The 21,028-nt window shown below is 43.8% G+C and overlaps 2 protein-coding genes across 2 annotated transcripts; one reads left to right on the forward strand and one right to left on the reverse strand.

Annotated features, from left to right (window-relative positions):
* Window positions 1-5,073: 5,073 nt before the first annotated feature.
* On the forward strand, window positions 5,074-7,937 carry LOC101766919 (elongator complex protein 4). The gene is made up of 8 exons (XM_004965715.3): window positions 5,074-5,247; window positions 5,644-5,897; window positions 5,983-6,058; window positions 6,518-6,674; window positions 6,857-6,935; window positions 7,072-7,231; window positions 7,315-7,406; window positions 7,475-7,937. Exons 1-8 carry the CDS (start codon window positions 5,100-5,102, stop codon window positions 7,637-7,639), a joined length of 1,131 nt encoding a protein of 376 aa, XP_004965772.1. The 5' UTR covers window positions 5,074-5,099; the 3' UTR covers window positions 7,640-7,937.
* Window positions 7,938-8,308: 371 nt separating this feature from the next.
* Window positions 8,309-12,274, reverse strand: LOC101767322 (E3 ubiquitin-protein ligase KEG). The gene is made up of 5 exons (XM_004965716.2): window positions 11,979-12,274; window positions 10,881-11,248; window positions 10,676-10,767; window positions 9,838-10,311; window positions 8,309-9,531 (listed from the first exon to the last, which is right to left on the reverse strand). Exons 2-5 carry the CDS (start codon window positions 11,244-11,246, stop codon window positions 8,574-8,576), a joined length of 1,890 nt encoding a protein of 629 aa, XP_004965773.1. The 5' UTR covers window positions 11,247-11,248; window positions 11,979-12,274; the 3' UTR covers window positions 8,309-8,573.
* Between the last annotated feature and the right edge of the window lie 8,754 nt (window positions 12,275-21,028).

Consider the following 21,028-nt stretch of genomic DNA (forward strand, 5'->3'; position numbering starts at 1 on the left):
GGGTTTGCCTTTGGGTCTCACCAAACCAAGAGTGGAGGAATTCCTTCCTATGATTACCAAGTGTGAAAAAAAGATTGGTTATCACATCCTCCTTTCTTTCCCAAGCTGGTAGATTGCAACTGACAAATTCTATTTTTACCTCCATGCCCATGTTTCATATGTGCACCTTCCTTCTTCAGAAGTCAGTTTATAAGCAGATTGATAAATATCGAAAACATTGTCTATGGAGGGGTTCAGACATCAATAACAAAACACCTCCAAAGGTTGCTTGGGAAATGGTCTGTGTCCCTAAAGAACAAGGTGGCTTGGATGTCTTAAATATCAAAACACAAAATGAAGGGTTGTTGCTGAAATACTTACATAAGTTTTTCAACAGATTGGACATTCCATGGGTGCAGCTAGTATGGGAGAAATATTACTCAAATGAGATATTACTTTATGTCAAAAAGGGATCCTTCTGGTGGAGAGATATCCTTAGGCTAATAGACAAATTTAAAGGTACGGCTTCAATCATAATTAAACATGGCAGAACCTGTTCTCTGTGGAATGACATTTGGGAATGACATTTGGGAGGACCATATACCTGCTCAGGTATACCCACACTTATTCTCCTTTGCAAAAAAGACCTTCATCATTGTGCAAGCTACAAAGCAAGCTACTGAAGTTGAACAGCTATTTCAATTACCAGTCTCAGCGCAAGCATTTGACCAGCTACTTCTTCTAACCTCCAAGTTGGAGGCTTTGGTTCTAAACAGTGACATGGATATTAGGTCCTACATCTAGGGCAATTCATATTTCTCTTCAAGGAAAGCATATAGTCATTTAATAGGTGATGCCCATGTACATCCAGTATTGAAATGGTTATGGAAATTCAGGTGTCAAAGCAAACATATATGTTTTTTTGGTTAGTCCTCAAAGATAGGCTTAGCACCAGGAATGCCCTAAAACGGAAACATATGATCCTGCAGTCTTATGACTGTGTCCTTTGTTCCCAAGGGGTAAAAGAAACTCTCTTTCATCTTCTCCTGCAGTGCCCCTTTGCACAGCTGTGCTGGATACATTTGGGCCTCTTCATTGATCTCCATGCTCAACCTTATGATATTATGCAGCAGCTTAAACATCAGTTACATGTCCCTTTCTATATGGAAATCATCATACTCATGTGCTGGAGCATTTGGATGAGCCGAAATGATATAATTTTCAAAGGGATCAATTCTACAATTCAGTCTTGTTTAGATCTTTTTAAAGTAGTTTCTCTGAGGTCATCTTTAGAGCCAAGGAAGCTTGAAAATCCCAAATGTCTCAATGGCTAGAGCAATCTCAGTAATTTTTTTAATTTTTTTGTTTCTTTCTTTGTTTCTTAAGCCTCAAAATGTATCAGATAGGTCTCTATATAATATATAATCAGTAGGGGAGCCCTCCCCTCCTATTGCATAAAAAATATACTATTTTAACATTTAGAATACATATGTTCAACATTTTCAAAATGCTGCTTCAACATTTCACATAAAATGTTGAACTACTTTACTGAAATTGTTGAACTAAGTTAAATAAATGTTGAATCCAGTATTTTTAAATGTCGAGTATATTAATTTAATAATTGAATATACCATGTCACAAAATCTTTAGCAAAATAATAAAAAGTTACTAACACTCTTTCTAAGCTACGTAGACTACATTCCTTCAAAAAGCTACGTAGACCTAAAAAAGGAGTCAAAGGTACATGCATGCAATTGAGCGGCACGGGAAAAATAAATAAAGAGATCATTGTTGTGGTACTGCAGGTTGGGCTTAATGGATCGGTAGTGGGCTTTATATTTCAATCTCTTATTCGACTTCCGGTAGTCATATAGGATGCCCGGGTGAAAAGGGATAGGAATTTTTTATTTTTTTTATTTTTTCTTTTATAATTTTGCAGAAATAAGTAGCCGATCCAAAAATTTGCAGAAATAGACCCCTACCGCCAGTTCAAACGGCGGTAGGTTAAAAAAATAAAAAGGAGTTACTGCCAGTTCAAACGACGGTTGGGTGATGTGGCAGCGGAGGAGGTACCCACGACTCCGCTGGTGGCTGATGGTGGAGCCAGCTATAGCCGGTTGAAACAGTTATGCTATAACTTGGAGTATTTTTTATTATTTTATTTTTGTGCAATTTTTTCTTTGAGTTAAAAAAATATAAAGTTACATTGGAAGAACTAAATATTCGAATACGTCACTATTGGTTGCAATATGAAACTTTGTAATTTGAGAGAGATAGAGCACTTTGAGAAAATAATTGAAATTGAATTAACTCCCGACCATTAAATACATAGCTGTTTCCAGCAAAATTACAACATATAAAAACAAAATTCGTGCACAACATACAAACACCAATGACTCTAGACTAAACAATTAATTATAGATTGCAGTGGCATGTGCGGCGCGGATGCTATTCTAAACATATGTCGTTGCTAAACCTAATATGCCTTAGGTAATTGAAATAGCCGGGGATAGAGCCATCTCTACTTTCTAGTAGAACTGCCTTTGCGAGAGCTGGGAAGGCCCAACCTCATAGTAGCCAGCACCCCCCGAGGAAAGCGGAGATGGTGGACGATCCTTGTTGTGGTGGTAGGGGCACTTGCACCATGGATTGGTACAAATCAAGTTACCGGCGATGTTAACCGCCCAAGGATTTGCATCAACTTCAGATTGAAAATCCTCCACTCTATGCTCGAGGTCCAAGATCTTGCACTTGAGGTAGTGGATGTACTCTTGGGTTGGCTCAGGAAGTGGAGGATCGACCCACTTCATATAGTGGCAGTTTCCTTCATCGAGATAAGACTGAACGTGATGCTAGTTTGTATCACGAAAAGCTTAGCAAGAGTAAGAAAGTAATAACTTGACTCACCAAGCCATACGAGCATCGAAAGAAACGCCAGCTTCCATCACCGTAGCCATCAAACAGCTGCACGACGCAAGCCATGCCATGGTGACACATTGGCCACGCATCATGGTGGTCATCATAAGGCTTAAGATAGTTTGGAGGAGTGTAGTTAGCCCTATCATACAGAGGGAAGTCGTCGAGGGGTGCCTCATACTCCGTTGGGCCAAAAGAACCTGGCCAAGTGATGGTGGGAATAGGAGCATCCCCTCCTCTTCCCCTCCTCCTACGACCTCTCCCTCTTGCGGATATCATTGTTCTTCCTCCTACTCAGTGCTGTGGAAAGATGGGCTCCATCGAGTTTACCTTACAACAACTCGTGCAAAGCCCCCTATAGGTCACCGCCAATACAGCTGAACCCCACCTGTACTGTGGAACCTCGTCAAGCGGGGCCTCCACTATTTGCCCTCGCATAAGGAAGGAGGTGCTTCGGCATCGAGTTCCCTTGGGACGTGCAGAACATGATCCACCCAAACAGCTACAGTAAGTACGCTTCCAAGTGCCTCACAATTGTGACGTCGTCGGCGTCGGCTCTCATGTAGTTGGCCTGCACAACCATACAAGTTACTTCATAAATTTACAAACCTTAGCGATAATGAAATGAAATGACATGTAAATAAATCTCACACTGAACTCCATGAGCCACTTCTTCGTGGGTCCGTGTGTGCAGCTAAAGGTGCGGTACGGCAATGCGCTATCGTTCCGCAGAACGTGGGCAAACTGGTCCAAAAGCTCCTCACACCAACTAACTGGCACATCCTCCGCGCCAACAGCCCTGCCGACACAAGGGAGTCCCAGCAGGAGCGACATGTCCTGAAGTGTAAGGGCCATCTCACCCACTGTGAGGTGGAACGTGTGAGTCTCAGGCCGCCAACGGTCAAGAAGAGCTACTAGGAGTGACGTGTCGAAGTGGAAATGTGTCGCCTTGTCTGCGCGCTTTACTCATTGGTCCATCATGTCTCCCTCAACCAACCTCGTTATCGGGAGGAGCCCCGCAGCGCGTAACATGTAGCATGGATAGCATTTATTATTTAAAAGAACACAATGTTACACCTGAAATTGAGTAATACCTCAGAATTCACCGAGCGTCGATCGACATCGTCGAAAGCAGCACACGTGCACGAAGCGTGCTGAGGTTGGCACCCCGTACGGCTGACATGAACGACCAGTGAGCGGCGTCCACGCGAGGGTCGAGCAACTCGAGGGGTCTCATACCCCTCTTCAGACTCCTCCGCCACTCTAGTCACCTCCCATTAATCTTTCCACTTCCCCTTGTATACGTGCACTCTAAACGGGTAATTCTTTTGACACAACACACATCATACACTGTCGAGTTGCTCTTCACCACCCTGAACTGCCATTGCAAAGTTAAAGTCGACCATCGCTTCACAACTGCCTTCACCTCATCCCCACTAGGGTACAAAGCACCGACACAAACCTCATTCTCCCTATACTCCCAAGGGACATTTTCCCCTTCATTGACTGCTAGGTTGGAATGGTCATAACTTGACCAGTTCCGCGGGACAGGATTAGCATCATCCTCATCCGATGAGTCATCATCCATGGCACGAAGGTCCTCTTCTCCTTTCCTCTCTACCTGCTCAACTAATCCAGGGATGTGGTCCCCCTCATCAGCCTTGCCATTTGGCTCACGGGGTGCCTCTTCATCCTCTGCATCTCCTTCTTCTACCCCATCTTCAATATCTTCTTCAGTTTGCCCATCGATAATCTCCAGACCTTCCTCACCTCTAACTTCCCCACCTCCGACTTCTTCTTGCAACTAACTGCTACACCCAATCTTCTAGAACACTTCAACAAACAATATCAACGGTAAACCGCGCTCAGTACAAACATTTATATAGGCCCTTCAGTTCTAGGTTCCTTCAAGTAGCATCAACTCCAGCGGTAACTCCGTGTGCCAGGGATCGGTGTGCCGCCCGCCGTATCAGATGGCGGTATCCAGTTGCGGGCGCTGACGTGGTGCGCCTGCACAACTACCGTTGTTTCATCCAGCGGTAACTTCTCTTACTGCCGGTTGAGACGGCGGTAGCCGTTTGATCCGGCGCGGTAGGGTCCATTTCTGTAAATTTCGGGATCGGCTATTTATTCCTGCAAAATCGTAAAAGAAAAAAATCAAACGAATAGAACCTGAAACAACCATCGCCGCCGCCGCCGCCGCCATGGCCGCCGCCGGTGTCCAAACCCTCGGCCGGAGCAGCTTCACCCACGCCACATCCAACCCGGCCACCTCCTCGTCTGGCGCCACTGGCGTCAAGCTTGGCCCGAACGGCGTCGCCTTCTTCTCCTCCAGCATCCCCGACCTGGACAGTAAGCGTCCCCATTCTTGAACTAAAAATTCTCATTGTTCGCTCTTTTGTTCCGGGATAATGTGCAAGATCTTCCCGGTGAGGAAAATTTCATGCTATTGTCCCGTATTTATATTATCATTTGCCTTATCTCTAACCTTGGGAAGGGAGAATAGATATGCTTTTATCTAGGATATGTGGAAGTGGAACAAAAGCATCAAGCCATCAAGTAATTAGCATTGTTGGAGTATGCAGTAGAACTTAGATATTCGTGGAAGTTACATTATGGTATGAAGAGAGCACAGGAATCGAACTTATAAATTTTGAAAGGAAAATGATGCTCAATTGCTCGGATGAAAATGAAGTTTGTGATATGCATTAGTAATCACTGAATCACCACTTTGGCGCTCTCGTTCAGGGATTTTGGGTGGTGGATTCCTTCTCGGCTCAGTTGTAATGATCATGGAGGACGCTGATGCTCCACACCACCACCTTCTTCTCCGGTGCTTCATGGCACAGGGTGTTGTGTACAAGCAGCCCCTGCTGTTTGCAGGCCCTATGAAGGAGCAACGGTTGTTCCTTGGTACTTTACCTGCTCCGATTTCATCCTCAAAGGAGGATGGGCGACACAGAGCGATGGGAGTTGGATCAAGTAGTGATGAACGAGCAAATGTAGGTCCCCGGAATAATTTTATTCCATAGTTAGAGTTACCAAGGAGCATTCTTCTTTCAACGCACTGAATTTTTCATTGTGCAGGATGAGGGCTTGAGGATAGCTTGGCAGTACAAGAAATACTTTGGAGATGAGAAAAGTTCTGGTGGTGAACATGAAGGTGGTCGTTCACTCCCTCTATTAATACCTCATTTATTCTGTTTTTGGCGATTTCTGCAGAACCATGCTTTCTATGCAAATTTAATATTCATCATTAGCTTGCTGATCATTTCTTGCTCTTTGCCTTGTAATCAGCTCATTCCTGAGTATCATTGGTCGCAGCCTGATACTGACCACTATAAACAGCTAGACTTTGTAATATATATTATTATCTTCCGAAAGGTTTACCTGCTTTTAAAGAAAGCATATAGAGTTTTTGTTTACAACATGCTGGGCTACCAGCTTACAGGATAGCATCTCCACAAAAGATAGTCTAAAAACAACCATACAGTAGTAGGCACGTAATATATATTGTTTTGGTTGTATAAGCATAATTTCTAGTACTATTATTTCAGTTAAACCTTGCTTCTAGTCCCTCAAGATGTTCATGACAAATCTGATTCATTTAGCATCATTGCAGACAATAAGCAGGAATTTAGCAATGATTTTGATTTGAGGAAGCCCCTGGAAAGGCATTTACTTAGTGGACAGAATATTGAATGTGTAAGCACTCAGGATGCAGACACTCTCAGTGATCACCAGGATCGTTGTTCTGCTTTCTTATCCAAGCTTCCAAGGTTAGGTTAATTCTTTATATGATGTTCAAAAATTGCTTTCATTGAGGAATTTCACAGTATAGTTGCAGTATCCTTTTATCACCATGTAATCCATATGTTGTCCAATAATGATAAATTGGTTACACTACCATTTATTGTGCCTAGCATTGATTCTGAACACCTTTTTTGTTTTTCACATTCAGAAAAGATGTTGGAAGTTTAACTGCTGGGAGAATTGCTATACAATCACTATGTGCACCGAAGTGTGGATACTTTGAGAAGGTAAGCATTTAATTAAATGACATCCATTGTCTGGTGACTACAGTGTTTGAAAATTGGAAACCAAATTATGTTTCTTATATCCCATCTAGTTTGGATGTCGCTGCAACTTGCACGTCATTTAATTTATGCATTACAGGACTGGGACATGGTCTCCTTTATCAGATCAGTGAAGGCCATGGTGCGGTCATCTAACTCAGTCGCTGTTATAACATTTCCGAGTACGGTTCTGTCAAGTTCATTCTGTAAGAGATGGCAGCACCTGGCAGATACACTGCTGTCAATCAAAGCAATTCCAGGCAAGCTTGACCTTTTTTATATTTTGATAAATTTCTACCGCCTAAATGTTCCTGCCTTTTAATAGAAGTTTACTTGGTTACAGATGAGGACAAAGACTTGGCAAAACTCCTGACAGGATATCAAGATATGGTTGGTTTTTTGCATGTGCACAAGATGGCGCAAACTAATAGTCAGGTACCAAAGTCTTCACAACTGTTGTAAAACAAACTTCGTGTTGTTTTAACACCTTTTATGTGGACAAGGTCCCTGCGATCTTAGAGGCGTCCACACTTTCTCTGAAGCTGCGAAAGTGGAGGTCGCTGGTGCTAGAACGGTTGAATCAGGCTCCAGTGGATGGGTCAAGTGGGCCTTCGTCAGCTGCAACAGGCAGTTGCTCGTCGTCACAAGGTTCACAGCCTGATTTCTAATTCGGACTCGGATGTTATGGCTGGTTCGACGAAGAGGGAAGTTCAGCAGTGTTGTGTACTTGTTACTCCGGGCAAAATGCAACTGTAGGATGTTTAGGTTTTAGATAAGAATGCAGAATGCAACTTTAGGAGGTTTAGGTTTTAGATAGGAGGCAGTTTTATGATTCACATTAGCCGTCCTCCCTCGTGTATCTATCAGTTTGTTGTACACCAGTAACACCACTTTCAATAGTATTTGAACAGGCTAAACTTGGAGTATGTTCCTATCCCCTGATGGCAGGTAATTTTCCAAGTTTGTCGAAATGTCTCCAGCACGTTACGGAATTGTGGATTTGCATATGTTGCCTGTTTGAAATGATGATATTTGCATAAACTGGTAGGTTACTGAATTGTAGATTTGCACATGTTGTCTGTTTCAAATGATGAGATTTGAGTAAAGTGATAGCGATGCTGATGCCGCTGACGAATTAGTTGTCTGCATGAGATGAAACTCCAGGGAAGAGCGGTCTCAACACACAACCCACTCCAGGAAGGAGCTTTGACAGAGACTGCAACAAGTTTGCATTGTAATGCCAAATGCAAAAGGCAGTTTCAGGCTTTTGACTACAAAAATGGAATCTTCATACACGAAGACAGAAACATGAGATACCCGGACATAAGGCATGCATAGGACGGCATAAACAGTCGACCAAATAGGAAATCTAGCTTCATGTAATTGTATATTTAAGACATCTGGAGATGATTACAGAGTAGACGTACAGAATCTGAGATGCAGAGTTGCACAACTAGAGAAGATACAGATATTTACATAAGTGTTTAGATAAAACATTTCAGGCCTAAATATGCACAACTAGGATCGGCTGAAGCACTACGTAATCCAGAATTCCCCATGCTGTTTCCAGGAGATCTCATCTTTGAATTGATCTTATGATTCTCATCCAGAAGACGCAGCACCATCTATGAAAAACATGTTTGCAACTGGTGGAGGAAGCCATGCTGCATTAGCATTGTTTTGGACTACCTGCTGTTGCGGGTAATCATCATTCTGATCAGAGATGCTGGCAACCTTCCGACTCCTTGGCCTTGCAATGCTCTTCCCAACAATCACACCCAGCTTGAGAGCGGTGAAGAAACCTATAGCGATGAACAGGGGCCTTACTGCCCAATGAAAGTCTTCAAGATGCTCATACTTCTTTACTATCCCCTCACACTTGTCAAAGCTCACTACCTCCACCTCAGAAGGATCTGCCAAGCAACTGCATACTTCACCAAGGCTAAATTTGCCTGGGAATTTCACGACAAGACACCCATTCGGATGTATATGTGAAATTCGACCGGTAGCTAATTCTCCAGCCCTCTTTCGCTGCCATTCAAACCTTGGGCTTGAAATGTTGGCTTTCAGCCTCACAAACTGCCCAACACAGTAGGCTTCAGCCATTTGGAGATCTGAATAATTACCTTTCCAAAGGGTGTCCATTCCTATCAGACCAACAGCCACTGTACCATCACGGTCAATGCTATGAAGAATACCGACCTGAGAACGTTTATTGTCCTCCTCCCTCAGGCGTACCCAATCACCAGCAGCAAAACCATATGTTACCCTCTCCACAGATGAGCAGCGAACCCTCAAAGGATCGTGTAGCCCATGGACTCGTACAAGAATGTAACCATCACGTTCCCCATCATCCTCCATGCCAACTATGGTTCCATCAGGGATTTCCATAGTTTCAGGACTACACGAGTTTTTAAGCTTTCTTGAGCGGATCTTGTCTCCCACTTGCAGCTTGTCCTTGAAAAGCAACCAATTAGTGTGATTTGTCATGGTTGGCCTGTCCACCGATACATTTTCAGAGTTGTCCCAGCCAATGTTGTCATGATCTGCATCTTTAGCACTAAACACCGAAAATAGAAAATAAGTTAGGTCAACGGGTGTTCCAACATTTTGCTCAAAAGAAAATTGACGGGGGTAATAAGATGTCGACCAAAGATAAACCATACGATAACAGAACAAAAAAAACACGTCAATGTATTCCTATCCTTTGACAAGACAAGAGACAATGCTCCAGTAGAACTTAGCAGTCTTAGATGTAATAGAAGCTAATGTTACAATAAACCATGGTGAAATTACTCATCTAGTGGAAATCAAACAAAACCTGCAGATTGTTGATAGTGTGAAACCATGGCATTTAGCATGTTACCTCTCAAATGCATGCAAGATATCTTTCATTGAGGGACGGTTTCTAAAGTCATACTCAAAGCATCCAGAAAGCACATTTTCAATGTCCGGAGGCAAACTGTATGGGAATATTGGTTTTTCTTTCTTCAGGACAACCAACTGATAAATCTCATCTGGTGATTTTCCACGCCATGGCTGAATACCACTCAACATCTCAAGGATGCTGCAGGCAAAACCCCATGAATCAGTCTCATAACTAATCGGACCTCTGATATTTGGCTGCCATTGTTCTGGAGCCATGTAATTTGGAGTTCCAAGCCTTTGGATAAGGTCTGGATGAGGCAGTGAAAGTCCGAACAGCAGGGATGGGATCCCAAAATCCCCAAGCACAGCACGGTCATGTTCATCGATAAGAAAATTGCAAGGTTTAAGATTTAGGATCAATATTCCCCTATTGTGTAGATCTAATATTCCACGTGCCAAATCAGTCCCATATCTGCAAATTTTAAAATAGTCATTAAAAATTATATTCAAGGAAATAGCCACACGGAAGCATCCATATAATACCAGAGAAAAAATACATTGAGGTTATAGTAAAATGAGAAAGGATAACTGACAGTTAAACCTACACATGGGATTTTAGATCCCCCAAAATTGCATTGTAATGGTAGAGAACAAATCATCAATCAACAGATTTATAACATAGATGATTTTTATAATAAATTTCTAAACTCCATTGCACAATAATTGTTGCCTCATAGAAACTACTCACTCATGTCTAGAAAGTTTTAGGTTCTACATATTGATGGTTCATGGTGTACTGGATACTATAAGTTAATCATCAGGCTTTTCCGCCGCACCTTAAAACATCTGGCAAAGGAAGCCTTCCACCTTTAAGCCGAGCCATCTTGTCACCAACAGATCCTTCATAAAACTTCATCGCTATACAAATCTGGAAATTAAAGAAGCCAAATAAGCTATGAAATAACCTTCATGGGCAAGGTGATGCAACAGGAAGACTTTGCATAGTAGTCAATAAAGATCAGCAGGCCGCAACAGACATACCCTTCCATTCTGTGTCGAGATGCCATGTAGGAAGCAAATGTTGCTGAGACCCTGGCATTTGCTGAAGATTTCATCAAACCTCGCTGAGAAGAGCTGGAGCTGGTCCTCTTTGATTGGATGCAGCATCTTCACCGCAACCTCGTGGTACCGGTCATAATCCTCCGTCCACTGATGGTGAGTTGCTATCCAGACATCCCCAAACGGGCCTCTCCCTATCCGGTGCTTCAGATTCAGCACGCTCGGGTCAATCCACGGGCTTATCTGACTTGGACCGGAGAAGACCATCCGGTAGATATCAGGGTCCTTCTCAAGCAGCATGTACTCGAATGCATCTGTGGGTTGTGAGTCGGAGCTTTGACCTGCCATTCCTGCAGAGCAAATATCACCATTACAAACCCCAATAGTTTACTGAGCAGAAAAGTCTCAACACTTCATAGTTATGGTGTTGAGGTGTTCTTTTTTTTCGATAAGAGACTCACCCCATTCCCATTCATAGAACGGAAATTCCAGTCTGTTACATGAGAAGGGCAAGAAAAAGAGCCTACCAACCTAGTCTATCTAACCTGATTCAGGAGAGATAAACTAGTGAAACTTCCACCCCCAGGATTCCCAGGGAACGCTCGACTTCAGCGTTGACACTTACAAGTTACAAGTCTTTTGACAGGAACATCTAACAGAAAGGTGGACACGGCACCCAAATACTAATGGTGTTGAGGTGTTCTATCTAATCGCCGAGATTTTCTTGCTCTCAATTGTAGTGGCCCTACGAAACAGAGAAGAGCCCAAGTTTCCTACTTATTGCAGATGAACTGGCACTGGAAGCAAACACAGAGTAAAGGTTCCCAACTCCCTAGCAGTTGTAACATAACAAAGAACTGCACGAGAATGTAGAGATCCAGATACCCACTGAATGGACCAGTATGACTGCACAAATCAATGGGCAAGAAAAGGGTACAATAGAATCAAGAATCCACTAAGAGTAGGAATCACGCAATCTAATCTGTAAAAATAACTGCAATGACCTGAATAAAATTAACAAAAAAGCAAGAACTTGGATCAGGAACAGATCAAGAATCCAGAAAACAAACAGATTCTCACCTGTCTCTTCTTCTTTACCGCACCTACTTTTCCCCTTTGCTATGTGATGTCGACGAATTGGTTTTGATAGACCTAAACTAACAAAAGCAACAAAACTAACCTAGAAATCTACAATCTCTACGGCTACTGGAGCAATCTGCGGAGGAAGAAATTGGAAACAACTGCAAGAGCTCCGCAGTCCACGGGCATGTTGGACGGTTGCGTCGGGTGGTGTGCGGAGGTGGGAGGGGAAGCGTGCACAGGGGGAGGTGAGCGGTGGAGAGCGGTTTTATACGGGAGCGGATTTTCTGCGCTCGCTGCTGCTTCTTCCTTCCCGGCCGTGCTTTTCTTTCCTCTCTGCTTGGCCTTGCTTTTCCTCTTTTGCCCATCGTGGTTTTACGGGGTGTTCGGGTACAACGTGATAAAGTTTTGCACCTGTCACATCGATGTTTGGATGCTAATTAGAAGTATTAAATATAGGGTAATTATAAAACTAACTACACAGATGGAGTCTAATTCGCGAGATGAATCTATTAAACCTAATTAGTCCATGATTTGACAATGTGGTGCTATAGTAACTGTTTGCTAATGATGAACTAATTAGGTTTAATAGATTCGTCTCGTGAATTAGCACAGGGTTCTGCAATTAGTTTTATAAGTAGCTCATGTTTAATCCTCCTAATTAGGATCCGAACATCCGATGTGACACTGTTAAAGTTTAGCATCCAGTGTCAAACACCCCTTAATAATTTAATAATTTATATACCATTTTCTTACTGTCTTTTTATGGACTCCCGTATCAAATTAGTTAGCTGAATTTTCTTCCTAAAAATAATTTCAATTCATATGAAAATGTAGAAACAGGTCAAGGAAACCTGATTTTGCTTGAGTTTGGACCTGCCACGAACGTCGTTTCCATAATGTAGGAGATTTCCATAAGAAGCCGTGGTTTTGTGCAAAATAATATCATCCTATAATAAAGTTAATTTGTACCTAATTTAATAAACGGCCTTCCTTTTGATTGGTATTCCTTTTCAATGAATTATGTTATGTATCTTATGATTGATTTTGACATCTAAAAGGTGTTAAACTTGTTGATAGAGCATCAGCAACCCTCTAGGGGCTGTTTGGAAGATAATTGCTTGGGCGTTGTTTGGATGGAGTCCTGCCAATCTGCCTGACGCAGGCAGCAGCGCGCAGGCCCAGGCATCCAAAATTGACTGTCTGGCTCCGGCAGCTCAGGTTGCCTGGTCTAATGATGTATTAAAGCTTTTTTATTTGTAGTTGCTACTTAATTAAGTTCAACGTTTACTACAGTAAGCTGAAGTACTATTTATTTTTTGTTTTCTTTTCCATAGAAGCATTTACAGGATATGAAGTGTAAAATATTGGTTTAAAGAGCCTTCCGGATACATTTGCAGAGTCTACTGGGTTAAAGGTAAATTACAACAAATCCATGATGGTTCCCGTAAACACTCAGCAGGACAAGCTTGATCTCTTGGCTGGTATTCTAAACTGTCAAACAGGTGCATTCCCTTTCACCTATCTGGGCTTACCTCTTGGGTTACGTAAACCTAACATGCAAGACTTCCTCCCTTTGATCAAGAGAATAGAAGGAAAATTAGGTGGAATCTCATCTATGCTTTCACAGGGAGGAAAGTTACAGTTGGTTAATTCAGTGTTAACCTCAACAGCTATGTTTCAGATGGCCACGTTGAAGCTACCCAAAGGAGTAATCCATCAGATTGACAAATTTAGAAAACATTGCCTCTGGAGAGGTTCAGATTTAACATCTGCCAAGCCATCCAAAGCAGCATGGCCTTTAGTCTGCATGCCCAAAAGTCAAGGGGGATTGGGGGTGCTCAACATAAATACACAGAATGAGGCTCTTTTATTAAAATTCCTACACAAATTCTTCTCCAAAGTTGATCTGCCTTGGGTACACTTGATATGGGATAAGTTGTACAGCAATGGTTCCCTTCCGGGCGTCCAGAATAAGGGCTCCTTCTGGTGGAAGGATATAGTCAAGTTGTTACATAAATACAAAGGAATTGCGTCTGCTAGGATTGCGGATGGAAGCACTGTTCTGCTATGGCAAGACTCCTGGAATGATCACTTCCTGCCATCTGAGCTCCCCTACCTCTTTTCTTTCGCCAGAAGCAAAGACATCACGTATTATAAAGTGATAAACACGGCAGATCTTAATTTGTTGTTCCACTTGCCTTTATCCACAGAGGCCCATTCAGAACTCCTTATGCTCCAGGAGTTAACTCATAATCTGGTCTCTCAGAGTGAAACAGATCTTTGGACTTATATCTGGGGTCATCAACCTTCTCGGTTAGTAAAGCATACAAAGCTTTAACAGGACAAAGGGAAACACACCCAATTCATCGTTGGCTATGGAAATCGAAATGTCAGAAAAAGCACAAAGTTTTCTTCTGGCTTCTGATAATAGACAAACTAAACACAAAAGATATTCTACAGAGAAGGGGGATGCATCTGGACTCCAGCGTCTATGAAATGTGCATCCTCCAAAAAAGGGAGACGGCCACGCATCTCTTCCTGAGATGCAACTTCGCAAAAGCTTGTTGGAGTTTGATTGGGATTTCTTTTGTATCCACAAGATCGTCAGTTCACATTTTTAATCAGATTAGAAGACATCTGAACGCTTCCTTCTTCATGGAAATCATTATCCTCATGTCTTGGAGTATTTGGACAACAAGGAATGACTAGACCTTCAACAATGTGGATCCGTCGATTTCAGGAACTCGATCCAAATTTCTATCTGAAATTTCGTTGGTAGCTTCGAACGGGATGAACCCTGCTTTAGGCCAGGAATGTTTAGATTGGATTCGATCCCTCTGATTTTCCTCTTTGTTGTTTGTTTCTTTTATTTCCCTCTTTGTTTTTTTGTGCCGTTTACTTTGTAACCTTTTCAGATCTTCATTTTAATTTATTTCAGTAGGGGCTAGCCCCTCCTGTTACATTCAAAAAAAAAGTGTAAAATATTGGACACAAAAAATATTGGATATTTTTTCAAACATGTTTTTAAAAACCTTATTAAATCAATAAAAAAGAATAATGTTAATCATAATCATATATAGGTATTACAAACACATTAATGGTATGTCCTTTTCTCTTATTAGTACTCTCAGGTATAAACTTCCAACCAAACAGACTATCGATCAACTTGCGTGACCAGGCAGATCTCAAACATTTACAGGCAACTCTCAGGCAGTACTTTTCATCAGGCAGGTTGCTCAGGCCACCAACAAACAAGCCCTGGATCTTCCCATCCTTCCAGTGACCAAAGTCATACCCTAGCCTTGTTGATGACAATGGATGATATGCCGCTCCTTGCTCCTTCACCACACACAATACATCATCTTCAGCGATAACAAGGGTTCATAAAATGACCCCTCTGCAAAAGTCACATGACCTGCTCAAGCCAAAAGTCACATGACCTACTCCAGCCGCCGCTACTAACCACTCTGATCATGATGTCATTTCTACCCAACTAGCAATCCCATCATATGTGGAAAATAGTTTCCTTACCATGTCATCATCCCACATGTATTGGACCACACATGAACAGCTAGAGCTGGACCAATGACCTTTTCGCCCACTCTCCACACCGTGAAGCCACAAATCCTCCAAATTCTAAAACCCTAACTTCGTCAAAGAAGATGAGAAAAGAAGAGCTCATCGAAGACAGTGAGAATGTCACCTAGAGAAGAAGGATGCACAATTCTTCAATTGGATCCAAAAGGTCCACATGTTTTTCAGTATTATACAATTAATTTTGACCATCATATATTTTATACTAACCTTTTTAAACACTAGTATAGCCTAGTATTATCCACCATAAAAGAGCTCTAGTAGCGAGGCCCTGTTAGAAATGAATAGTTTAAAATTGTACTGGTTCCTACGAATTCCTAGAACGTGCTACCTCAACTTTCTAATCTTTATTGGTTTGTCCCCTCAAAGGCATAAAACAACTAAAAAAAGCCAAATCCATAAAATAGCATGTATTAAGGGAGAGATCTGTAAACAATTAAACTTATCAAAACTTCAATTTTGCATAATCTTCAAATATGATTAAAAAAAGCTTCTACCTCCCCTAATATGTGCCCCTGAACAAGGAGCACTAACTTTGTAGCACTTCTAGGGTCGATGCAGCCACAGGTGCATGCCAAAGTTCAGAGTGCGAACAGCCCTCTTTTCAGCGAACTATCATCATTTTAGGTTGCAGCAAAGTTTTAAACTGTTGATGGTTAAAATTGGGAGATCTGGACGAACGGTTTTCGAACCGACCTCCAAACCGGTAACGGTTGATGGTCAAAATTGGTAGATCTGGGCGAACGGTTTTTGAACCGATCTCCAAATCGGTCTGATCAGTTTGGACAAAGTGCTCCAAATGCAAGTTGGACTTCACCATTATGTAGCTCTTGTCGAGTAGATCAAAATTCATATGTAGAACGTCTGATTGGACTTCTGATGAGAGATTTATGACCTCGAGAAGATCTGCACCTAGGAAAACTGGTTAGACCGGTTTGCCAGGGCGGTCAGACCGGTTTGGTCTGTGTAGTTCGAGTTAGGAGTTGTATTTTGACACGAGATTTGTAAGGTTTCGACTCCTAATAGGGCAAGCTCTCCTCTCCCTGTAAATATAAAGGGCCACGGCCGATTGAGGGCATCCAATCGATCAAAAAACCAATCTATCTTTTTCCATTTTACATTTCTTCCTCGTTACCCTACTTTTCCAACTCCATGTGTTGTTCTTCCTCTATCTCCATGGCATGAGGAGGTGCCCTAGCTGGCCAAGCCTAGGGCAACCAAGGTGCGCCTGCCTTGAAGGGTTCCTCCCGGACATCGTTGGTCTCTCGCTGGGTTTCCTGGTAAGACCAGTCTGACCGATCTGCCATACCGGTTTGACCGGCTTCCGTATCAATGCAACAAGGAGCGTCTTTGCGGACTGCACGTTTAAATGCTTTCATGGGTTGGACCTAAATTTAGGTCAATACGAACCAAAGCTCAATGCTACCACCAGGCAGCCACATTATTGCTTCCTAGCACACTGATCAATCTGGACCATACTGGGGTATTTATTGGGCAGCTGGCCAGCTGCTCACGCAGATGCAAATTGTTTTTTTTTAAAAAAAAAGGCAAGGTTATTCTTGTTTCTTCATACAGAGTTAGCTCCTGTCGCAGCAAAAATTCTAATTTCGTAGCACAACTCAGGAAGAAACGTTCAGTTAGATTTTCAGTAAAAGAAAAACAAAACAGCTGCTCCTTTGAGTTTGAGCTGATGACTGTCACGTCACTCCTATGAGTTTGAGGTGATGTGACATTTAGCTGTTCCAACACAGTTTATGGTCGACAGCTCTTCTTTATTCCCACTTTTTCACTCTGAAAAGACGAAGCCAAATCAAAGGGAATTAACGCATCAAGGTTTCCTATTATTCTTCATTCTTTTCTTCTCTCTCTCTCTCTCTCTCTCTCTCTGCTACTGAGTTGCTATGATTCTAGCTTCCAAAAATATCTAAGCATGCTTGATTGCCTTTGAAAGAGCTTGGGATTAGAACCAAATGTGACAAGAAAGGAATCAACCCTACCCCAGTCTACTCAACTGAGCTTGAGTGAGACAGGATTAGCGTGGGCTATGCTGGTACCCCAGGACTCCTGCTAAAACCAATTGGCCATCCAGCTCCATTTTCTGCAAGGGCCCTGCATGTGCGGTGAGCAATGGCAGCAGATGCCGCACTCTTCGGCAACAGGTTCTCTGCCAGGGCACTCCACTGGTAGGTGGTAATGGTGTACCCTGCTTGCACGCCTTGGACCAGGACTCAGCTAGTAGCCTAGTACAGGACACAAGAAAACCAAGCTCTAGATTTTATCTGAAAATGCAACATTAATAGGTAAGAGAGAGTACCGGAGTGATGTGACCAAATGAGCAGCTGGAATCATGGAAAAGGCCTCAAATCATCAAAGTGGCAAATCCTGAAAACAGAGTTCTGATCCCAAAATCCCCAATGGATGAGGGGCAGTTGCAGCGTTCCTTTCCTTTTTTTTGTTTTGAACGCTGGGAAAAGAATAAAGCACGCACCAAGGTATCTCCACCTTCTGTCCGTCCATGTTCATTGCTAAAGGAGCATGTCAGTTAGTCAGTAGTGACGCTGACTCATCATCCATCATTACGTGCCCATAAAAAAAATCTAGACGAAGCTGTGTGAAAAAAACTTGCAGGATGCAAGGATGCAATGCAGGGGCAGCTGGTATTGCTGGAAATCGAGAGGAAACACATCTCTGGCTTTACCAGCTTCAGATGCACGGGATGCACGGGATGGCGAAGCTTTTGTCCACATACGTTTCGGTTCCTGTCCAAGTTCAGAAGTCTCGAACTCGATCAGGTACGTTGCTTGTAAAACTCTCAACATTGGACATCGTCGTCGTCGTCGTCCGTGCATCTTCCAGAGGAGTCTTGGCAAACGAAACCACTCCGCAATCGTCGTGCAGAAGCTGGAATATCGATGTACGGTAGAGAGAGGCTGCTTGTGCTTGATTCCTTTCTGCAGGGAGCAGATATACGTACAGCGAGGACTTCTGAACGACTGAAAACGTTTGCTTGGAAGCACAAGAGGGCATTTTTTTCAGACAACAGTTCCGGCCTCTACGTCCTCGCGTGATGCACACAGCCTAGCACAGAGAGAGGTGGCCATCTCCAATCGGCACCAGCACGAGAATGATCGATCAATGAAGCTAATTTGGAAGGGAATGCTGTGAACCACCGATTATGGAATGGGCCTTGCATTTGCGGTGAGCAATGGCAGCAGATACCGCCGCACTCTTCGGCAACAGGTTTCTCTCCCTCCCCGGGCCACGAGCCCACAAGCCAGCCCAGCCTTGCACGGCGCGCACATCAAAACAGGCTGCACGGCCGGCCCGCTATGGTTGACGGCTGGCCGATTCGGATCCGGTTTTCCCTTTACCGCCTGCCGCCTCCGCTCTCAACACGAGCTCTAGCTCTCTCTCTATTAATCGAAAAACCTTTGCTACGCGGCGTTATTACAATCCACGAATGATAGTAGCTCATTATCCTCCCGAGCAAAACCCGCGGCTGCCGGCGAAAAAGTTCAGTCCCTCCCGCGCACAGCTCTAGGTACGACGAGCACGACCGATCGACGACCATGACCGGGCACTGCGCGCCGGCGTGCCACTGCGCCTGCTCGGCGTCCACCTTCGTCCCCATCATGTACAACCCGGCGCTGTTCTCAACCGTCACCTCGTCCTCCACCAGGAGCAGCCGCCCGTCGCCGGCGTCGTCGTCGTCGTCGTCCCCCGCGGCGGCGCCGCTCCTCGTGCCCAAGCCCAAGCCCGTCGATGCCGAAGACGACCCGGATTGCAGTTGCCCGGTACGCGTCTCTTCTTTCTTTCTCTGTGATTTATATCGACCGATCGAAACGTCTGCCAGTCTGCTTGTTCTTTCTTCCGCGATCGATCGCTCAATGGATCTCGGGAATGACTTTTGTTTTGTTTTCTTTTGATTTTTGGTGCAGGGTTGGCTCTGCGGCATCGGGCTCGTCAGCCTCGTTCTAGCGGCGGTCGTCATCCTTGTTGTTATGTTCGTCTGACCAGTGCCGCATAGGATCTAGCGGAGCATTTGCAAGACTCTCTTCTATTTCTTTTGATTTATGGCGCAGGGTGTTGACAATCTGACATTGCGTTGCGGTGCGGCCAAATTAAGAACTACGATAGTTGTTTTGATTTAGTTTGTAGATGATAACATAATCTAGTAAACTTAGGGTCTAATTGGTTTGCTGCCCACCACAGCCTGGCTCGAAGCAATGGCCACGCTCTCTAGGTGCAGTGGTTCTTTATTTGATTCCCGTGTCCATGCAATAGGCTCGCTGGGAAATTGATTGGTTGCCTGCACAGCTAGCGTCGAGCAACAATTTCTCCCCTGCACCCTCCTCCAAGCAGCTTGTTCTAGCATTGCGCGAGCCAGGCCCGCTCGAAATGGCCAATTTCCACGCTTCTTCAGAGCCTAGCTGTGAGGGCGCCTTTGCACGTTGAACCTGGCCCGATGGCTAGATCAGGCAACCAATCTAGCGCCTCTTGCATCCCATGAGCCTAGTTCAGCCACGTGCAGCCTTAGTATCTCTACGCACCAAATCCATATTATCCTCGTGTGGAAATACTCTTGCGTGCCGCCCAGTACTGATTCGATCACTAGAATCCATGGAAGCCGAATAAAAGTATGGCTCGATAGCTCTATCGTAGACACGGTCATGAGAACCACATTCATGCCAGGGCTGCGCGCCGATTCAGATCCGATTTTCTCTCCAAATTTGTTGCAAGAACTTTCAACACAACCTATTACAGCTCTCTATAAATTCAAAGAGGTTACACTACTGCATAATGGATCTTTCATCCACTACATTCGTGCCAGTTGGAATTGGACCTGATATTAATGTGAGGCTAGTCCCAGGAATGTCCCGTGATCCACTTTAGTACCGGTTAGAGGCATCAACCGGTACTATCCACATTACACTACTGGAAAAACCACCATTAGTCCCGGTTGGTAAGCCACATATATCTCCAAGGATCAATCGGGACTGATCATTCGGGACAAAAGGTTCCCCTCTTTAGTCCTAGGTCATTCACTCGGGATTAAAGATCTCCTTTAATCCCAATTGATATTACTAACCGGGACTAAAAAGATTAAAAAAATAAAAAAAAAGTGCCCGCTCCGCCCCACGCCGGACCCATGCCCCCCGCGCGCCGCTCTGCCTAGGCCTGCGCGAGATAAGGAATGGGAAAGAAGAAGAGAAGATAAGGGAGGGGAGGGGATAAGGTGGAGAGAGGGGGGGGGGGAGACTAGAGGCCCTGGGGAGGCATTTACAATCGGGACTAAAGGTCCCCTTTAGTCCGGGTTAGTTACCAACCGGGACTAAAGGGGAGCCTTTAGTCCTGGCTGTGTTTTCAACTGGGATAAAAAGCCCCCTCGTCCAACTAGCCATTACAATCGAGATTAAAGCAGACTCTTTAGTCCCGATTGATATTACCAATCG

Source organism: Setaria italica, chromosome IV (assembly GCF_000263155.2).
Source record: "Setaria italica strain Yugu1 chromosome IV, Setaria_italica_v2.0, whole genome shotgun sequence".
In the NCBI taxonomy this organism is placed as follows: Eukaryota; Viridiplantae; Streptophyta; class Magnoliopsida; order Poales; family Poaceae; genus Setaria; species Setaria italica.